The following is a 22,750-nucleotide window of genomic DNA, read 5'->3' on the forward strand; positions in this document are numbered from 1 at the left end:
ACAGTGTGCTGAACCACTGAGAAGTGTCAGTCTGCTCTACTAGCACCAGTGGGGTGCTTTATGTTTGTGAGTATTCACATTCTCATATTGCTGCTCATTTTACCTGTACTGGCGATATTAGGCCATGGTGGCGCCTCTGTTTTTTATTCTTTTTTAGCTGGGCAATATAAGAAAATACTTGGGGTCAGATCGAGAAATTTACTGTAGGAATTGAGTGGCCATGGATTAAAAGTCTAATTTATATCAGTTAGGTAAGATTAGCTTTACTTAACATCTTAGTTTGGTGCCACTTTAACCAAACACTGTATATCTAAAGTAGGAATGAGTTTTATCAGAATTTAACCTTGTAAGAGGTAATCTTAAAGATGTGTGTCACAAATACCTCATGATTTAGCTGCCAAGGGGTTAATTTTCTTTAGCCTGTGAGCTAAAAAAAACCCATTTGTTTTTTTCAAGAACTGTGTCCTGTGTTTATGTTTGGTTTTTGTGATAAAATCAGACCACATTATAAATTGTTTCAGAGTTCCACTTGAATAAGTCATTAAGGCAGCAAGACCATAAAAGTGTTGGTTCCAAAGACAATAAGCAGTGCCCTCTCCCCAGATCCTGATGAGGTCAATAAAAGGACATTGGTACAATGTAAGATGTGTGTTTAAAAAAGGTTATGACATTAGAAGAAGGGAAATATGACAACCATGTCATATTTGGTATCAAACTGTTTCTCACAATGCAAATAAGAGATTGCCTTTCTGACTATATGAAAATTGATGCATCTAGCAGAAAATTATGATGTGTTCTATAAAGTCAGTCAAAGTTTGACTGTTGTAAAAGATAGGGGGTTTCCCAGCCAGCCACTGCAAAGGGGGTGAGGACAGGCAACCTGATCTATTGAAAAAAGGTATAAGGGTCTTGTGTTTTAACAATGAAATTGTCATTCTTACAAGGGAAGCTGTTCTACAGGGTAAGGACCCATTGCTTCATGCCATCTCCCTGGCACATCAGATTCCAAAGACTAGTACAGTATACGGTTTCCATTTTTCTTCTTTTTATTTTAAAAAACTGTTTGCTTGTGTGTAATTTTATTTGTAACAACTTTTTATTAATAAATGCATTGTGCATAATAATTTTTGGCATAGTAAATAATTAATTTATTAAGCTTTGGCCTTTGTCTAATATTTAAATCACGTTACTGAAAGAGACTGGAGTATTAGAACTGTATATTTTAGGTTATTTTCTGCTAAATTGTATTCTGAGAGTTAATGTGTAAGTCTGGGTTTTTCCTTAGGATTTTCCCTTTAATAAATCATAAGTGGTGGCAGCTTGGAGCTATATGTTTTTAGTTCAGTGTGGGTGGCATTAAAGGGGAGTTTTGGGCATTTCTTTTACGTCTAGTACAGACTAGAGAGTGTTGTTAACCCTTGCACCCACTGAACTTAGTCATAAGCTTGCCTGGCGTAGCTAGATTGTGACATATTAGTGACAATAGAAGGGGTCTGATAACCCTTTCTGTGCCAAACAAGTGACTGGCGCAGGGTTGGATAACCCTGGTCGTCACAATGTGCTTTTTTGTTAGTAGTACAAGTATATATCATTGCACAAGTGTGTCAGCAGATGTTGGCATCAATAAAAACCACATGTATGTATAGAGCTAAAACCTTACATACACAATCGTGACCAAAAGTATTGATACCCTTCCTCTCTTTAGGAAAAAACACAATTTTCTCTAAACAAAAATTGACAAAAGTATTGGTTTCCACCATGCTTTATTCCAAATGTAACAACATAGTAACATAGTAGATAAGGTTGAAAAAAGACTGAAGTCCATCGAGTTCAACCTATACAAATCTAAAATACTTACAAAAAGCTCCAGTTAAGCTTAAATAACCCCATTAAAATGTGACCCATTTAATACTAGCAATCATATCCATGAATTTTGTTTATATACAGAAATTTATCTAGACTGTTTTTAAATGTATCTATGGTATTGGCATTCACTACCTCCTTTGGTAATGAGTTCCACAATTTTATTGCTCTTACAGTGAAAAAACGTTTCCGTTGCAGGAGATTAAATCTCCTTTCCTCCAACCTTAAATTATGACCTCTTGTCAGAAACAATTTTCTTGGAATAAACAGAGCTTCTGCCATCTCTGTATATGGGCCTTGAACATATTTATATAAAGTAATCATGTCACCTCTCAAGCGCCTTTTTTCTAAAGAAAACAGACCCAGTTTGGCTAGCCTCTCCTCATAGGTTAATTTCTCCAATCCCCTTATTAGCTTTGTGGCCCTTCTCTGAACTTTTTCTAGTTCTGCAATATCTTTTTTAGCAATTGGTCCCCAGAACTGCACTCTAAACTCAAGGTGAGGTCTTACCAGGGCTTTATATAATGACAGAATTATGCTTTCCTCCCTTGAATCAATGCCTCTTAATACATGCTAGTATCTTATTAGCCTTTGAAGCCGCTGCCCTGCATTGTGCACCCATCTTTAGCTTGTTATCTATTACTACTCCCAAATCCCTTTCCTCCTGTGTTTGGCTAAGTCTTGTCCCATTTAAAAAATACGTAGCCTGCTTATTTTTACTTCCAAAATGTAGAACCTTGCATTTTTCCAAACCATGTAATAGAACAGAAGCTTCACTTTTTAGTTATGACTTCACATATTACTTTTAAAAACAGTAAAATAAATAAGAATGCATAGACAAAAATATTGGTACTCTTATAATATTTTGTGGCACATACATTAAAAACAATAACTGCCATCAAGCACTTTCTGTGGTTCTGAAAAAGATTTCTACACCTTTCGATTGGGATTTTGGTCCCACTGTTCTTGACCGAACTACTCCAGTTCTCTCAGGTTTGATGGGTGCCTTTTCCTGTCAGTTTTAGCTCTTTCCACAAATGTTCTTTGGGATTCAGATCTGGACTTATAGAAGGCCACTTTGGAATGGTCCAATGTTTTCTTCTCATCCATTCTTGGGTACTTTTTGAGGTAAGTTATAGCTCATTATCCTGCTGGAAGACCCTTGACCCGCAACGGAGACACAGCTTTCTGACATTATGCTCCAGAATGATAGTCTTCTGATTTCATTGCGTCCTCCACAGATTCTAGGCACCCAGTGCCAGAGGCAGCAAGGCAAGTGCAAAACATCACTTAGTTTCCTACAAGTTTCACGGTAGGGGTGTTTTTTTTTACCTTTTCTTTAAGGGCTTTTTTTTTTTCCTTCTGTGAACATGGAGTTGTTGTGATTTGCCAAAATGCTCAACTTTTGTCTTGTCTGTCCAAAGGACTTTTCCCAGAAGGACTGTGGCTTGTCAACATGCAATTTGCAAAGGTACCAATAGTTTCAACACGTCTGTGTGTGTTTTATATATATATGCTCCACAGAAAAATGTGTAAGTAGACACTTATATTATCAAATTTAATTTGTTCTCTTGGTATGCTTTGTTGAAAAGCATATGTATGTATCCTCCAGCAGCAGCAATGCACTAATGGGAGCTGGTAGGTGATTGATGGCTGCATACACATGCTACATCATTGGCTCACCAGATGTGTTTAGCTAGCTCCCAGTAGTGCATTGTTGCTCTGAAGCAGACATTGCAGGGATTAAACACTTAGCTATATGAAAGCAGCAGTCAAATACTAGAATGTTGTAACATATTAGAGCATTTTCTTTTTGCCCTTTTATATCCCTTTAAGTCTTGTAAGTAAGTTACCCAGGTCTTGTCCAACAGTCTTATTTGCAAATTGTTTATATTCTGAACATGAAACATAATATTGCACAATGCCTATGGCTGTTCCCTTATAAATGGCATGATCACTGTGCGTCTATAAGCAGGTTAAAAACATTATGAAACGGTGCTGCACATTTAACTTACGTCCAAGCGTAGATGGCATAGAGCAGATTGTATTGTTCAGGGGTCATTCCAAGCCCCTCCACACAGCCTGTGCTGCTGTTACCGTGTGTGCTGTTAGACTGGGTCCCATTGGAGCACGTCAGGTTCTGTAAAAGGACAAAAATTAAAAAAAGACAATTGATTCTTCAGTACCAAACTGGAACATTTTCTTGCTCTAATTGCAGTACCATAGTAACATAACCAGCTTTTACACAGGTTTCAGTATTTAACCTCTAGTGGGAAGTATGGAGAGATGACCATACTGCTGCTTTATAAAACTACATCAGAGAAACCACTATTTTAGCTCCAGAGGATGTTGAAGCTCAAGAAGGTGAATGAGCAAATACCGCTGAGGAACCAGAACATACTTGGAAATGTGTTTTTAACAATGCATTGGATTATTGAGGGCTCTGTGATCTAAAGCTCTCTGGTTTGATGAAATTATCTATGAAGTCTCATCAGTACTGTGAGATCCCTCAAAGAATTTTAGGAAGGCAAATTTTAGCCTGAGAGTGGGTTATCTTACTGTGTGGTGTTCTGGATGTGAAGGAGAGACTCACATTACAGTATAAGGTCTAACAATAAACCCCAAAGATATTGCAATTTCTCTTCTTGCCAGCAGGTTTTTCATCATTAAGCACTAAGGAGCCAATTTTCTAAATCTCTCAAGATAACAAGTGGTTTTAAAAGCACTGACCCTCGCAGGGGGTGCCTTAGTAGAATTATTGTAAAAAAAAAAAAAGGGACAGTACCTGCGACAGGTGAGATGGCTCCTATATAAAAGTAATGGAACTGGCTGGAAAGGGACACCATTGAGCAAAAGTAGCAGTGAGCAGGGGGACACTTTAAAAATGAAATCCTGCAGCCAATATAAATCACATTATGCTGCTTTCTGCATATAGCATCTTACTATCGCTTCTATTTTTGTATGCATGTGTTTTTCTATTAGGGTGTTAAAGAGACAGTCAACACCAGAATTTTTGTTGTTTAAAAAGATTCCGCTGCGGAATCTGTTGGCGCTCTACAAATACCTGATAATAATAATAATAATAATAATAATAATAAATAATATTACCCATTCCCCAGTTTTGCATAACCAATACAGTTATAATAATATACTTTTTACCTCTGTGATTACCTTGTATCTAAGCCTCTAAAAACTGTCCCCTTATTTCAGGTCTTTTGACAGACTTGCATTTTAGGCAATCAGTGCTCACTCCCGGGTAACTTCACGTGCATGAGCTCAATGGTATCTATATGAAACACATGAACTAATGCCCTCTAGTGGTCAAAATGCATTCAGATTAGAGGCAGTCTTCAAGATCTAAGAAATTAGCATATAAACCTCCTTGGTTTAGCTTAAGAATACCAAGAGAACAAAGCAAAATTGGTGCTAAAAGTAAATTGGAAAGTTGTTTACAAATTACATTCCCCATTTAAACCATGAACGTTTTTTTTGGACTTGACTGTTACTTTAAATATTTTCAGTGTTTTGAGAAAAGTTCGCCACCTTCTAACTGGCGGGGGGGAAAAACACTGAGATCTGCAGTGAGAAAATCTTTACTGAATTACACTGGGATTAGAGCGACATTTTCATATATGCCCATGGAATGCCCTTGTCTTGGTATCCCTTGTTGTAAAAGAATACGCACATATCCTACTCTAGTGAGAGCTAGCTGCCGATTGGTGCCTGCACCCATTTATCTCTTGTGATTGGTCAACTAGGTGCCAGTAGTGCAAAGCTGTTCCTTAAATTATGATTTACACTGTGCTTTTTTAATGCGACGCATGCACAGTTCACTAGTTTTGTTGTGCATGTGCAATGTCCTACTGACATAATAGCCTACGTCACCATCAGCCCGTAGGAGAATCACAGGGATAAATAGCACAACTAGATTATTTATCCTTTTTTTTTTTGCAGAAAGCACGGTTATCAGAAAGCACGGCTATGGTCTCGCAAGAGACAGAACCTCCGAGAATTGTGAAGACGGATCCTCCTTTGTTTATTTGCTCAAGTGTGAAAGCGTGACTTAGAATGTTATAAACGAATTAGACAAAGGTAATATGTGCAAATTTACTGTGCTGCGATTGGCCAAAATTTTATGAAGAAGACATGACCATTTTATGGGGCTGGCTAATATGATGTCATCAGAGATAAACAGATTTTTTATCATGATGGAAGTTTTGTTTCATATATCAAGTAAGTGCAATTAACAGGCTATAAGATAATCTTTTGGATGACGTTGTTTATATGGTCAATTTGTTAAAGTTTTTTAACCATTTAAATTTATGACGCTCCCTGGAGGTGGTATATAGATGATGTGTTTGGCATGTGGCTTTGTGACATTTGGAATTTATCAGATTTTAATAATTCAATAAACTGTATCCTTTTGTAAATTGCATCAAATTTTTATCATTCAGTAAATTATTAAATTTACTTTAACCTATAGTAAAACAATTAGTTTCTGATACATATGATATTTACAGAAATAAATATTTTTTTTTTTATTTATTCCAGGCTATGATAATAATAATTTACTATACTATGATAGTTTCCATTCTCCTTTTGTATTTATAGCCCTGTCCAGCAAGCTATTTGATGAGAGGAAGAAGAATATTTGCAGAAGATGACAGGTGTTCAAGGAACAGTGTACTATTTTCTCCTTTTTAAATTTGAAAGCTTTTTTTTTTTACATTGTAAGTAGGGATGCACCAAAATTTCGGCCGCAGAAAGTTTCGGCCGAAAATTGCATTTTTGGCTATTTCGGTTTTCGTTTTTTTTGCCTGTTATTTTCGGTAAAAATATTGTGTAGCATGTTTCAAATTTGATGCTAGCCTAGAGCTGCTGTTTAAGTTTATTACTTGACTTACTGTTCTGCATATAATGAGTTTTCTAGGACTATACTTTATTTGGATAATTGGTAAAAAAAAAAAAAAAACGTTTAAATAGGATTCTGTTACATAGAACTAAATGAAGAATAATACAGTATATTGATATGTATAATTGTTTTAAGTAGGGATGCACCAAAATTTTGGTCACAGAAACATTTTTGCCGAAAATGGCATTTTTTTCCCGGTAAAATTATTGTGTAGCATATTATTGTTTTAAGATATTTTTGTCCAATTTTAGTGTGTTACTTTCAATAAAAGTGTGGGCCTCTTTTTTATTAGCTCTAATTATGCAAAAAAAAAAAAAAAAACTAAAAAAAATAATTTGAAAAAATACATTTTCGGTATCAGTTTCGGTTTTCGGCCAAGTGCATCCCGGATTTTCGGATTCGGTTTCGGTCCAGAATTTCCATTTCGGTGCATCACTAATTGTAAGCTTGAAATATTAACTTATTGTTTACAATCAGATCTTTCACCTGTATTTTCTCATTTGAAATAGCTGAATTTGCCTATTGCCTCCCCACCTTTACTAAACATTTCTGAACTAATCTGGTTATAAAAAATAAAAAAAAGTTAACCAAAAGGTTTAAATAAAATAATGTCCACAGTGGGGGGGCTGTGACAGAGAGGTACTAAAATGTTCCTTATTTGATTGTTCTTTTTAAGGCACCAATATTCAAAACATCATCAGACCGACAAGAAATTGCCTGTTTCGGTTCGCCAGGCTTGTAGTCCATCAATATATTCGAAAAAAGTGGTCTGAAGGTTGTCATGCTGACAAGTGGCGATGTGTCTCCCCATAGGGTATAATGGGGATTGCAACTTTAGCAAAAGCCCACCAACATAACCGCTGACCTGGCAGAGGGGGCTGTCTTTAAAAAGATACACAAAATAGACTATGCGTTCCTGAAAATAAAAAATGTTTTCTGTGTAGCAACAAATTATGCATATGTAAATTCACGAGATTTGTCACACTGGGATATATCACCACTGAAAAGCAGGAGAGACTTTATGGCTGAAAAGAGAATCGCTAATAAAAGGAGGACAGTGCTTTGAATATAAGAAACGCACGGCAATGTTTCACCATGAAAATACAGGTTACTCCTATAGAACGCCCTTGAAACTCCCACATTTAGCCACCAATCAGCAAGCGCTACCCAGGTGCTGAACCAAAAATGGGCCGGTTCCTAAGGTTAAATTCCTGCTTTCCAAAAAAGATACCAAAAGAACGAAGAAAATTTGATAATAGGAATAAATTAGAAAGTTGCTTAAATTTGCATGTTCTATCTGAATCATAAAAGAAAGAAAAACTGGAGTTTCATATATATCTTTAACCAGGGATTATTTGACACACTTTAATTTTGACTTTTCTATCCCTTTAATAGTAAAAAACCTAAACTTGCATGATTCAGATAGAGCAGGTAATTTTAAGACACTTTTAAATTCACTTCTATTTTCAAATGTGCTTTGTATTCTTGGTATCCCTTGTTGAAAAAGAATACGCACATATCCTACACTAGTGGGAGCTAGCTGCAGATTGGTGCCTGCACACATTTGTCTCTTGCGATTGGCTAACTAGCTGCCAGTAGTGCAATGTTGTTCCTTCAGCAATGGATAACAAGAGAATTAAGCAAATTTGAGAATAAAAGTAAATTGGAAAATTGTATGTTCTATCTAAATCATGAAAGAAAAATTTGGAGTTTCCTATCCCTTTAAAAATGTCCATGAGGGTTAGTTTAGGTAGGAAAAAAAAACAAGACAAAATCACAGGGCGTAAGTAAAAACAAGCATACGCCTATCCCCTCCCACTTTTTGACTGCCAGACCCAATTATCACATTTATCTTGTGATAGAACTATTAAAAATGCAAAGAAGGAAAGGAGAGTAGAGTAGACAGGGGGCTACCTACTGGGAAAAAAAAAAAAAAAGTTAAACCTATCTTTTATATAGATTCCTAAAGGGTTTGAAGGGACATGAAACCCAAATATATTATCAAATTTGTTTTGTTCTCTTGGTATCCTTTGTTGAATATAACTAGGTAGGCTGATTGGTGGATTCACATATATGCCTTGTCTTATTGACTCACCCGATGTGTTCAGCTACCTCCCAGTAGTGCATTGCTGCTTCTTTAACAAAGGATAATAAGAGAATGCAGCTAATTAGATAATATAAATAAATTAGAAAGGTATATAAAATTGTACGCCCTATCTGAATCATGAAAGAAAAACCTTTGGGTTTTATTTCCCTTTAATGACGATTTTCACTGCTCTTTAATCCAGCAACAATTACATAATTAGGCATTTGAGTGGAAGATTTGCAACTGAAAATCCTATATTTATTAACAAATAATTCAGTTAAAAAGTAAGGGGAGAATCATGCAAGAGAATAATTGAAGTATGTTGAGGTGTGGGTAGTAATTTGGTAATGAGAAAGAGGTTTCTGTGCTAGTCACTAAAACAAGGAGTGACAAAATGCTGTGTAAGTGAAGAAATGATTGTTTATATGCTACTTAATATAAATGTGAAGGGTAATTGAATTTTCCCTTGCACAAACAGTCACTACGCAGCATATAGAAGGGTCAGGGATCTGAATACCATGGGATATGCTCAAACCGCTCTATGGCAAATAGATTTAATGGGTTTTGGTATACAGACAGAGATAACATAAGGAAGCCTGTGATAAAATAAGGAGATCTGATTTCCCTGCAAGCTCAACCCCTTTTAAAGTGCTGTGGTTTCAAAAATCAAAATAATCTATTTCATATACAAAAAAAACCTAAAGAAGCAATCCATCATGTTATACTGTAGCTAATATAACAAGTCATTGGAACACATTATGGGAAAATAATTCTACAGTACACTGTCCCTTTAAGAACTGCATTTAATCACATGACTCCTGTACAGTATTAAATAGTGGTATATAACTACACGAGACAACACCTGTCATAATGTATCAATGTTTGTAACTTAGAGATGTCCAGTTAGTGGTAAACATTTAGCAATCATATCCGTAACCACAAATAGATTGACTTATTCCACCCCAACAAAGAAACCAGTAGAAGGAAAATGTATAAATAGGCTTCTTTAACCCCTTTCCCGCTAGGTCTTATTTGTCTACATCGGAACAAAGTTTCAATGTAAAAAAAATAAGTAAAAATTGAAATCACGCGATTGTTCATGCGATCGCGTGATTTCAATGATGAGACCGGGTCAGGGGGGAGTGCCTATGACTTGCCTATCCCAGTTAAGAAGCCGTTATGGCTTCAGTACAGCCAAACGGCTAGGACGTTCCATGCCGTCCTAATGACGCTAAAGCCCAGCACAGTTAGAATGGCATGGAACGTCCTAATGACGGGAAGGGGTTAAACAGGTCTTGTATGTAAATAACATTTCTCTAAGTAAACTTATGAAGATACTCAGATTCTCACCCCCTGGAACTGGTCCTGTAGCACACTGGGGATATCAAAGCAAAAGTACGAACCAAACGTGAGCAGGCAGTTGAAGAACAGCACCAGAAACCTGTAATATGCTAAAAAAAACAATAGACATAAATGAAACTCATGATACCTCCATGAATAAAAGAAGTTCTACATAAAGTTATATATTCTAATATTCCCTATATTTAAAGTGAATGTAAATTTTGATGCTAAAGTGCCCGGTTTTTAAAAATTTGATTAAAAACAGGGGCACTTAAATTCATCAAAATTTACATTTCACTCCTGTTGTGAAGGAGGAAAAAAAACTTACCTTTTTTTTTTTGACAGCTGCTCCAGCTTCCTCCAGTCATCACAAAGCCATTTCTGATGTCAGAAATGATGGATGGGTCATCCTCCAATCACGGCATCCCCCCCCCCCCCCCCCGGGGGAATCAGTGTCTAATTCAATGCTGTGATTGGAGGAAGCCGGATTCCTCATTTTAGACCCAGGAAGAGGCTTTGCGACGGGTGGAGGAAGCTGGAGCGGCTGTCAAGATTAAAAAGGTAAGTTTTTTTTTTATCACAACAGGAGTGAAATGCAAATTTTGATGAATTAAAGTGCCCCTGTTTTTAATCAAATTTTTAAAAACCGGGCACTTTAGCATCAAAATTTACATTTACTTTAATCATATGCAATAAGATGAGGCTTCTCTGGACAGCAAAGACTGAAAAAAAGTCAGCCATTTTTAGAATTGCAAAACACAACTAGGAGATAGCTAGACACATCTGCTGAGCCAATGACAAGAAGCATATGTGCATAGCCAAAAATTAGCAGCTTGTTCCACTGTAATACACTGCAGCTCCTGTGCCTACCTAGGCATATTGTTTAACAAAATATAGAGAATAGAGTAATTTTATAACATAATTAAAATTAAGACTCTTAAAATGACACGCTCTATCTAAATCATTAAAGTTTAATGATGCCCTTTGTGTCCCTTTAAGTTGTTTGCCGATTGCTTGGGTAAAAAAAAAAAAAAAAAAAATTCTGACAATTTTTTTTCATTTGGAAACTAACTAATAACCATAAACAAATCTCTTTGGTCCCTGGAAAGAGCTGCAATAGGGTTAAAGTAATTGTTTTTATTATATTAAAAAGGCACAGTCTACTCCAGAATTTGTATTGTTTAAAAAGATAGATAATCCCTTTATTACCCATTCCCCAGTTTTGCATAACCAGCACAGTTATATTAATATACTTTTTACCACTGTGATTACCTTGTATCTAAGCCTCTGCAAACTGTTCTGTTCTTTTGACAGACATGCATTTTAGCCAATAAGTGCTGACTCATAAATACACGGCCGTGAGCACAATGTTATCAATATGGCACACATGAACTAGTGCTGTCTAACTTGTAAAAAAAAACCTGTCAAAATGCACTGAGATAAGAGGCAACTTTCAAGATCTTAGAAATTAGCATATGAGCCTACCTATGTTTAGCTTTCAACAAAGAATAATTGAAGATAAAAGTAAATTGGGAAGTTGTTTAAAATTGCATACCCTATCTGAATCATGAGAGTTTAATTTTCATTAGACTGTCCCTTTAATGGACATTCAAGCGCAATCTATTCTACGAATTTGTACTTAATAGTTTGCTTAGGACATTCTCAGTATATTACAAGGCTGCCTAGCTCTTTGTTCTACAACTGCGATTCCAGCATGCGAAGAGGATACGTTCCTCCAAGATCAGTACTGTGGCCCATTAAACAATTCTCTGAGTTAAAAAAAAGAGCTAAGCAAATTTTTAAAAAAATAAAAATAAAAAAGTATACTGTAAAGTAGCTAAACAAATTATTAATTACACTACACACTACAATATATATTAAAGTGAAAGTCAACCCTAGCGTTTTACAAACACTAGGACTGACGATTGAAACAAATAAAGCTCCTTTATTTGTTTCAAGAGATCGCAGCTCTGAGCTGCTACGGCAGCCCACAGCAGATCGCCGTTTTGCTAGAGAGAGGTGATGTTTTCACCTCATAGCTAATAGCCATGCAGTAAATCCGGCTTGGCGCCCTTGGGAGCCGGATATACTGCATGGCTATTGGCTAAGAGGTGAAAACAGCGATCTGCCGTGTGATGCTGTAGCAGCTCAGAACGACGATCATTTGAAAAAATAAAGAAACTTTCTTCATGAAAACTTTTATACAGTACTATACTACATGAATGAAAGTCCCCTTTATTTGTTTCAATAGTCAATCCTAGCATTTGTAAAAGGCTAGGGTTGACTTTCACTTTAATCTTTTCTTTCAATGAAGCTATGCTAAATAAAAATTAGAATTTTACTCATTATTAAAGTATCTAAAACATAGGTGTGAGAGGCAGTGTTTTCCCCAGGGCCTTTTAGCGGGTGCACCACTCGGCTGATTTTACTGACTATCCGGCTAAAACTTTAGCCAATATTAAGCTAAAATTAGCTCATATTAAAAATGTTTAATTTTTATTGTACAAATTATCATTAAATACATTTATGTTAAAGTATGCAATTAATTTGTGCTTTGGATAGCAGAAAATGGTATAATAGAAAATATTACACCCAGCTACTTCATAATGCCCCCCAGCTGGCAAAAAGTTCTGTGGAGAACACTGAGAGGGTTAATGTTTCAACAGATTTCAAAGTTCAGTGTCTAGAAAATGCATCCTAAGGAAATCTGAAATCCTGTCATCTTTGGCCTGATAATATTTTAAGCAAATGCTTAACTGCAAAAAAAAAAAGCTAAAAATGAAGAATATCATGACAGCTGCATTTACATCCTGTTCAAAAAAATCCTTCCTTCTTTTTGTTTTCGTTGAGGGCTGATCTGTGTGAGGTATGTGACCCTGCAACACTCTAGCAAGGTCCAACACCATTGGTATGATTGCAAGTTCATATAGGATGGCTAAAAGAATCGTCATGAAAATACATAACAAGCGTACAACCATGCTAATGCAATTAATATACAGTTATCTTAAAAATAGAACATTTAAAAGCTGTCAAACTATTTTAACGGAAATTTACTAATTACAGATTTCTCATCAAATGAAGATATTTTAATACAATTGTTTTATATATCAGTGGTTTGTGCGTTCTATCATTCAGAATATCAGCTCCATGATTATTTTTTAGCTTCTTTGCTGATTTAAAAAGACATAAAAATTAAAAAGGAGCAGTAAATGTTCAAATTAAACTTTGAGCAAACTGTATAAAATCATTTGGGGGAAGCAGCCACATTGTTCTCTGAACCACCTAATTATAATAATAAAATTAAAAAAATAAAAACAGTGTGGCCGTGGAGGCAGACAGGACCTACCTACCAAATAATAAACTTTAAAGGGTCATTACATACAATAATCCATAGAGCATGTCATTTCTAACACTAGTGGCAGTGATACTATATGTTTAAACCCCCGCAATGCTTTTTTAAAAGAACATAAATCCCAAAATATTTATTTCATGATTAGGATAGAACATCTTAAAAAATGTCCAATTCACTATTAATTTGCTTCATTCTCTTGGTATCTTTTGTGAAAGAAGCAGCAATGCACTACTGGCCGCTAGCTGAAAGCCAATGCCAAGAGGTGTGTGTGTGTGTGTGTATATATATATATATATACACACACACCAATCAGCAGCTCCAGAGTCTACCTATGAAGACATTTCAACAAAGGATATCAAGACAACAAAACAAATTATAAGTAAATTGGAAAATTGCTGAAAAATCACATGCTCCATCTGAATAATGAACAAAATAATAATAATTTGGGTTTCGTGTCCCGTTAACACATACTTTAAGTCAGAGCACTGCTGTTCCCAGCTCATTTAATCAGCAGCACAAGACTCAGATGTAAAACTAGTGCTGCCGATTAGATCAGCAGCTTTTTCCACTCAGGAACAGCAGTGGTCTGCAACCCCGAGAAGTATTTCTACTGTGTGTTTAACCGCATTGCAGAGGTTACTAATACAGTACTCCAGGGTCGATAGTCTTAAAATTACATATTCTATCAGATTAGAGCATATCATTTCTAGACTATAATGGCCTTTTAACACTATACTAGTCCTTTAAACATACGCGCCAGCATTTTTGATTAACATAGTTTCTTTGCATTCCTTGCCTCAATTAATACATTCAGCTAATGTTCATTATAAATATTTACTGTCCATATTTGTCACCAGCAAATTTGCTTTTTTAAGAGTGCATTTGAGTAACAGTCAGCTCTGTATGCTCAAAGATTGCTACTAAAGGTAAAGGAGAGGATGCCAATTATCAAGTAAAAAAGGTAAACTGTATATTTGTGTATATATAGTCTTAAAGGGACATGAACCCCAATTTTTTTTTCATTATTCAGATAGCGCATACAATTTTAAACAAATTTCCAATTTCCTTCTGTTATCTAATTTGCTTTGCACTTTTGGTATCCTTCGCTAAAAAGCATACCTAGGTAGGCTCAGGGGCTGGGAGATATCTGCTGATTGGTGGCTGCACATTTATGCCTGTTATTATTGACTTACCAGTGTGTTTAGTAGTGTATTGCTGCTCTTTCAATAAAGGATACCAAAATAATGAAGCAACATTGAAAATAGAAGTAAATTGGAAAGTTGTTTAAAACTTTATGCACTCTCTGAACCATGAAATAAAAATTTCAGGTTTCATATCCCTTTAAAGTATTTAGTTGAGAATGTTACAGAGATATATAACCAGTTTATAAGGTACATAGTTCAATAATAAAATGTTTAAATAAGTTAGCACTACTGCTTATAATCCCTCAACAATGTTAAAACACATCGTTAAAGCCAGCTCTGGAGCGGCAATGCACTGCTGTATCTGAACTGAGCATGTCAGGTGAGCCAGTAATCAGAGGCATATGTGCCCAGCCAATAAATCACCAGTGTTCAGCTCAGGACCAGATGCTTAATTCTGACTTTAACTATGCTTTTAACCAATTTGAGAAGACAAGGAAGTTGGTTTCTTATTCAAGCTGTTTCTTATTCGTGAAATTCTGTTTCTTATTCATGGAAGTTGGTTTCTTATTCCAATTTTTGGTCAGAGTGCTTTAAAATAAAAATATAGTTTTTATTTAAATAACAATATGATTCATATAATGTAGTTACACAGAGGTGCAATCCCTTTATACAACAATTGGATATACAAACTGTAAAAAAAGGGCATACGTTGGCACCAATACAAATATTACTATTTTGAATAATTAACTGATATTATTATTCTTCTTTATTGGGCCACTGATTTCACTATGAATATATACAGGTTAGATCCCCCTCCATGCCATGCAATTGTTTTTAGCCTGGCCCAATGGTGTTTTGGGCACAGAAATTGATGCCAACACTGGAATAGGTGCTCTAATTCTCATTTTTGAATAAGTAACAGATATTTTCAAAGGGTTAATGACCATTGGGTCACTGATTTCACTATAAATATATACAGGGTAGATCTCCCTACATGACATGCAATTGTTTTTAGCTTGGCCCAATGGTGTTTTGGGCACAGAAATTGATGCCAACCCTGGCATTTGTGCTGTAATTACCATTTTTAAATTAAATAGATATTTTCAAAGGGTTAATAACCATTGGGCCACTGATTTCACTATGAATATATACAGGGTAGATCCCCCTCCATGCCATGCAATTGTTTTTAGCCTGGCCCTATGGCGTTTTGGGCACAGAAATTGATGCCAACCCTGGCATAGGTGAAATAATTCTAATTTTTGAATAAGAAACAGATATTTTCAAAGGGTTAATAACCATTGGGCCACTGATTTCCCTATGAATATATACAGGGTACATTCCCCTCCATGACATACAATTGTTTTTAGCCTGGCACAATGGTGTTTTGGGCACAGAAATTGATGCCAACCCTGGCATAGGTGCTCTAATTCTCATTTTTTAATAAGTAACTGATATTTTCAAAGGGTTAATGACCATTGGGCCACTTATTTCACTATGAATATATACAGGGTAGATCCCCCTCCATGACATGCAATTGTTTTTAGCCTGGCCCAGTGGTGTTTTGGGCACAGAAATTGATGCCAACACTGGCATTGGTGCTGCAATTACCATTTTTGAGTAAGTAACTGATATTTTCAAAGGGTTAATAACCATTGGGCCACTGATTTCACTATGAATATATACAGGGTAGATCACCCTCCATGACATACAATTGTTTTTAGCCTGGTCCAATTGTGTTTTTGGCACAGAAATAGATGCCAACACTGGCATAGGTGCTCTAATTCTCATTTTTGAATAAGTAACTGATATTTTCAAAGGGTTAATAACCATTGGACCACTGATTTCACTATGGATATATACAGGGTAGATCCCCCTCCATGACATGCAATTGATTTTAGCCTGGCCCAATGTTGTTTTGGGCACATAAATTGATGCCAACCCTGGCATAGGTGCTGTAATTACCATTTTTGTATAAGTCAATTACATTTTCAAAGGGTTAATGACTATTGGGCAACTGGTTTTACTGTTAATATATTTAGGGTAGATCCCCCTCCATGACATGCATTTGTTTTTATCCTGGTCCAATGGTGCACAGAAATGGATGCCAAGAGAGATTTCAAACACACACACACAATGTGAAGGACCTTGGTGCAGTGTTACTTAGAAATTGCTACTAGCTCATACAGAGTCCATATCTGAGCAGCCACATCTTAAAAGGACCCTTTACTGGAAAAAAAAAAAAAAAAGAGGGTCTATCATTTCAGATGAGGGCTTTTATGTCCCTCTAGGATGAAGTTTATTAACATAAAAATGTTGATCACCGGAATCCACAGCTAAAACAGATTAGGCATCAGTTGTCCTCTTATAATATGAATAATCATCATGAGAAATAATGAACACTTCCCCCAATGACTACCATGGAGTTTGCTATGAAACTCTTGGAAGGCTACTATACAGCTGAGAGCTGTAGCGTAAGTAAACAATTATATACATTGTAAAACGGTTTATTTGTAGCAGAGCAACATTAAACACCTTGTAATTACAAAACGTTTTCTTTCCTAAGATATGGTGAGTTCACAGCATCATCAATTACTTTTGGGAATATCACTCCTGGCCAGCAGGAGAAGGCAAAGAGCACTACAGCCAAGCTGTTAAGTATCACTCCCCTTCCCACAACCCCCAGTCCGTCATTCTCTTTGCCTTGGAACATGGAGGAGGTGAAGTTTTTGGTGTCTAAAGAAAATTTGATTTCTTCGCTTCAAGCAAGATTTTAGGATCCAACTGTACTCCACGTCAATCTCTTCAGTAGGGTAGCTGTTCTTTTAAGGACCCAACGGGCAAAAAGCTGGAGGCCTATTTGAAAAGGATATATGTTCATCATGGCCTCCTATAGCAACCTACTGTGTGTATTGCCGCTGTGACAAGTGCGGCATCCTACTGGTTTGATGCCCTGTCTGAGTCTCTTCAGGTAGACTCCCCTTTATTTCTGATGCTATTATGCAGGTTATTAGACTGGGAGCAAAGTCTTCTGGGTTTGCGGTGCTAGCCCGCAGGGCTTTGTCGCTGAAGTCTTGGTCAGCTGATGTTTCCTCTAAGGTAAAGCTTCTGTCGATTCCTTACAAGGGTAAGGCCTTGTTTGGACCAGGTCTTGCAGAAATAATTGCTGATATTACGGGTGTAAAGGGTCTTTTCTACCTCACGATAAGAAGAATAGACATAAAGGACATCATAGTAATTTTTGTTCCTTTCGTAAGCTCAGAATAAAGTCTTCCCCTTCTTCTTACAAGCAGGAACAGTCCAAGTCCTCTTGGAGACCCAATCAGTCTTGGAATAAGGGGCAGCAATCAAAGAAACCCACAGCTGAATCCAAATCAGCATGAGGGGTTTGCCCCTGATGCGGGATCGGTTCAAGTGGGGGGCAGACTTTCTCAGTTCTCTCAAGCATGGATATGAGATGTCCCAGATCCTTGGGCTGTGGACATAGTATCTCAGGGTTACAAACTAGAATTCAAGACCTTTCCTCCCAGGGGAAGGTTCAACCTCTCAAGATTATCTGCAGACCAGATGAAAAGAGAGGGGTTCTTGAAATGTGTACAGGATCTTTCCTCCCTGGGAGTGATAGTTCTAGTCCCAGTACAGGAACAGGGTCTATGTTTCTATTCCAATTTGTTCGTGGTTCCCAAAAAAAGAGGGAACTTTTCGATATGTTTTATACCTGAAGTGTCTAAACAAGTTTAGACACGAGTACCGTCCTTCAAGATGGAAACTATCCGTTACATTCTTCCTTTAGTGCAAGAGGGTCCGTTCATGACGGCCATAGACCTGAAGGATGCATACCTTGATGTTCCTATTCACAGGGATAATTGAAAATTTCTGAGAGGTCAGAAGATCCAAAATTCTTTCCTCTTGCCTCTCTCTATACAGTCTACTGTTCGTCCATCAGTGGCTCAATGTATGGAGGTAATTGGTCTGATGGTTGCTTCCATGAACATCATTCCCTTTGCTCAATTCCATTTGAGAGCTCTGCAGTTATGCATGCACAGTCATTGGAACGGGAACCATGCGGATCTGTCTCAGAGGATAGATCTAGATCAGTCGACAAGAGACTCTCTTGTGGTGGCTTTTTCAGGAACATCTGTCTAAGGGAAAATGCTTTTGGAGACCTTCCTGGATGATTGTGATCACGGACGCCAGCCTTCTGGGCTGGGGAGCAGTCTGGGACTCATTAAAGGTGCATGGACTTTTGACTCGTGAGGAGTCTGCTCTCCCCATAAACATCTTGGAGTTGAGAGCGATTTACAATGCTCTGATGGCTTGGCCTCAGCTGTCCTTAAACTGGTTTATCAGGTTCCAGTCAGACAACTTAACCTCAGTGGCTTACATCAACCACCAGGGAAGAACTCAGAGTTCATTAGCTATGAAGGAGGTGACTCAGATTATTCAGTGGGTAGAAGTTCACAATTGCTGTCTGCCATCCACATTCCAGGAGTGGACAACTGGGAAGCGGATTTCCTGAGCAGACAGACTTTTCATCCCGGGGAGTGGGAACTCCATACGGAGGTGGTCTCCAGCTTAAGCCTCAAATGGGGGTTCCAGAGTTGGATCTGATGGCATCTTGGCAGAATGGCAAGCTTCCAAGGTACAGTTCAAGGTCAAGGGATCCACAGGCTGCTCTGATAGATGCTCTGGCGGTCCCTTGGTATTTCAGGCTGGTATACCCATTTCCTCCATTTGCTCTCCTTCCACGAGTCATTGCTCGTATCCAACAGGAGAGAGCGTTGGTGATTCTAATAGCCCCTGCATGGCCTCGCAGGATCTGGTATGCAGACCTAGTGGAGATGTTGTCTCTCCCACCTTGGAGACTGCCTCTGAGGAAGGACCTTCTGATTCAGGGTACCTTCCATCATTCAAATCTTGTTTCTCTGAAGCTGACTGCTTTGAGATTAAACGCTTAGTTTTGTCTAAGCGTGGTTTTTTTGAGTCGGTCATTGAGACCATGATTCAGGCTTGCAAGCCTATTACTAGGAAGATTTACCATAAGATATGGCGTAAATATCTTTATTGGTGTGAATCCGAGGGCTACTCTTGGGATAGGGTCAGGATTCCTAGGATTTTGTCCTTTCTCCAGGACGGTCTGGAGAAGGGCTTTTCAATCAGTACCCTGAAGAGTCAAATTTCTGCTTTATTTTGCTACATAAGCGTCTGGCGGACGTGTCACATGTGCAATCTTTTTGTCAGGCCTTGGTCAGAATCAGGCCTGTGTTTAAGTCTGTTGCTCCTCCTTGGAGCTTTAACCTTGTTCTTAAAGTTTTGCAGCAGACTCCGCTTTAGCCGATGCATTCCATAGATATTAATTTGTTATCTTTGAAGGATTTCTTTCTTATTGCTATTTCTTCTGCTCGAAGAGTCTTGGAACTCTCAGCTTTGCAGTGTGAGTCACCTTATCTTATCTTTCATGCCGATAAGGCGGTTTTTCATGCAAGTTTGGTTTCCTTCCTAAAGTTGTTTGGAATAGAAATATTAATCATGAAATAGTTGTTCCTTCACTATGTCCTAAGCCTTCTTCTTATAAGGAACGGTTGTTGCACAACTTGGATGTTGTGCGTGCTTTTAAATTCTATCTACAGGTGACTAAAGATTTTCGCCAGTCTTCTGCCCTGTTTGCTTGTTAATCTGGGAGGCGTAAAGGTCAGAAAGCTACTGCTACTTCTCTTTCTTTCCGGTTGAGAAGTATAATTTGTTTGGCTTATGATACTGCTTGGCAGCAGCCTCCTGAGAGAATTACAACTCATTCCACGAGGGCTGACTCCTCTTTTTGAGCTTTCAAAAATGAAGCTTCTGTGGAACAGATTTGCAAGGCTGCAACATGGTCCTCCTTACATACTTTTTGCAAATTTTTTAAATTTGATACTTTTGTCTCGGCTGAGGCCTCTTTCGGGAGAAAGGTTCTTCAAGCAGTGCTGCCTTATGTTTAGGTATACCTGTCTTCAGGGCCGGATTGGGCAGCTGCAGAAGTGTGTGGAGCGCAGGCAGCAAAGTTGTGACTCACTTGTGAGAAAGCGCAGCGGCAGAGCTGCCAGCAAGCAGCACTGCAGACTGGCACAGGCTCAGCCACTCATTCAGGCATTTGATTTGCCGAATTGATCCATTTTACATGTACTGTATGTGAGCAGCTGTCAGCTCAGTGGCAAGCGTTAAAATGAAATATAAGTCGTGTTAATTTAATCACAATAAACATAGAAGGGCTTTTACTTTATTTATTTGTTTCAGTCTTTTATAGCGCCTTCTTTTAAAACACCTCCCATAGTTGTCCTCTGTAGTGGGTAACATTGCAAATCACAAAATTTCAGAATTACCTTCATCTACTAACTCTGACTCCTATCCAGTAAGCAATGAGAGATCCAATTATACCCCACTAAACAGCCAAGCGAAAGGCCAGGCGCCGCGGCCAAACTAATGGGAGAGCGCATATGCAAATTGTTTGTCTATTGAAGCCTTCCCAGTTTCCAGGAAGGGTAGAGAAAATGTATAGTGCACATGCGTTCTTCCCATTCAGTAGTTATTTCAGCACAATTGCTTTTGACAGATCATTGTCCTTACTCCTTACGGGGGAGTTTCTGTCCTGTTATAATGGGAATCTAGAAAATACAAGCACTGCAGCCCAATCCAGCACTAGTGATAGCAGACAACAAACTCCTGGGCACAGAAGTCAGAAGGAGGGGGGTTGGGCTTTCCGCATGGAGAAGACAGCCAACTAGTAGGTATTAAGTTATAAAGTTTATTACTTTACTTTGAAAAATGCTCAGTCTTTTTTCTGCTAGACTAGTTTTATTGCATACTCAGAGTAACAGGTTATGCTGTGTCTCCAGCAAGTGAAAAGGTCAGATAAATGTGCTCCTCCCTTCTGGGGAAAAAAAGAATAGAAATTGTGTGTGTGTGTATATATATATATATATATATATATATATATATATATATATATATATATATATATATATATATATATATATATATATATATATATATATATATATATATATATATATATATATATATCCCTACAAACGCGCGCACACACACACATACATATATATATATATGTATGTTTATCTATGTATGTGTGTGTATATATTATATATATATATATAATTTCATAAAGTTATGCATTAATTCTGCACATAGTAAAACAGTTGATGGTTTGTTTAGGTTTCTTTTTTTCTTTTTTATGGTAATGTTAAAAGTATGTTTATTAAAGTTAATTGACATGATTTGGGTTTATCGTTGGGTTAAAAACATGATGAGAGAAACATATGCATGTGTATGTTTTATATGTTTGTTTTCAACTCCATATTATAAAATGTGTGTGACTCTATATATTTATTTGACGCATCTGTCCACAAATGTGTACTAAATGTATATGTACCATATACAGGTATATACTTTATGTAAGTGGGTGCAGTGAGTGTATGTAAATATGGGTCTCTGAATAAAGGTCTGTTAGCTTTCTATCTTATCAGTACCTTTGATTTGGGAGGTGTAGGAGGGGGCGGGGCTGGGCTGGTCTATACAAATTTCCAGGGCTGGTTTGATTTCCCAGTCCGGCCCTGCCTGTCTTTTCCCTCCCAAGTCATCTGTTTCCTCTAGCTTGGGTATTACTTCCCAACAGTAATTGATGACACTGTGGACTCACCATATTTTAAGAAATAAAACAAAATGTATGCTTACCTGATAAATTTATTTATTTCCGGATATGGTGAGTACACAGCCCCCGTCCTTTATTTTAAGACAGTTATTTTTTACTAAACCTCAGGCACCGCTACACCTTGTTGTGTTACTCCTTTTTTCTCCATTTACCTTCGTTCGAATGACTGGGGTTTGTGGGAAGGGGATTGATACTTAAAGTGAAGGTAAACTTACCTGGTTTTCGATCTACAATAACATTCTTCGTGCAAAAATAATATGAGTTTCATTCTTCATTATTTTCCAATTTATGTGTAAATAAAGTTAGTTATCGCCATAATTGATTTTTTTTATGCTGCCCAAATTCAACC

The 22,750-nt window shown here is 37.3% G+C and overlaps 1 protein-coding gene across 2 annotated transcripts in view; it reads right to left on the reverse strand.

Annotated features, from left to right (window-relative positions):
* LOC128641990 (major facilitator superfamily domain-containing protein 1) overlaps positions 1–22,750 on the reverse strand; it is a 145,673-nt gene that overhangs the window by 64,717 nt on the left and 58,206 nt on the right. For both annotated transcript variants that reach the window (XM_053694622.1, XM_053694621.1), the window contains exons 3-4: positions 10,212–10,312; positions 3,879–4,003 (exon numbers count right to left, since the gene is read on the reverse strand). In XM_053694622.1, coding sequence (XP_053550597.1) covers positions 3,879–4,003; positions 10,212–10,312 — 226 coding nt within the window. The remainder of the gene's footprint in view (positions 1–3,878; positions 4,004–10,211; positions 10,313–22,750) is intronic.

Source organism: Bombina bombina, chromosome 11 (genome assembly GCF_027579735.1).
Source record: "Bombina bombina isolate aBomBom1 chromosome 11, aBomBom1.pri, whole genome shotgun sequence".
In the NCBI taxonomy this organism is placed as follows: Eukaryota; Metazoa; Chordata; class Amphibia; order Anura; family Bombinatoridae; genus Bombina; species Bombina bombina.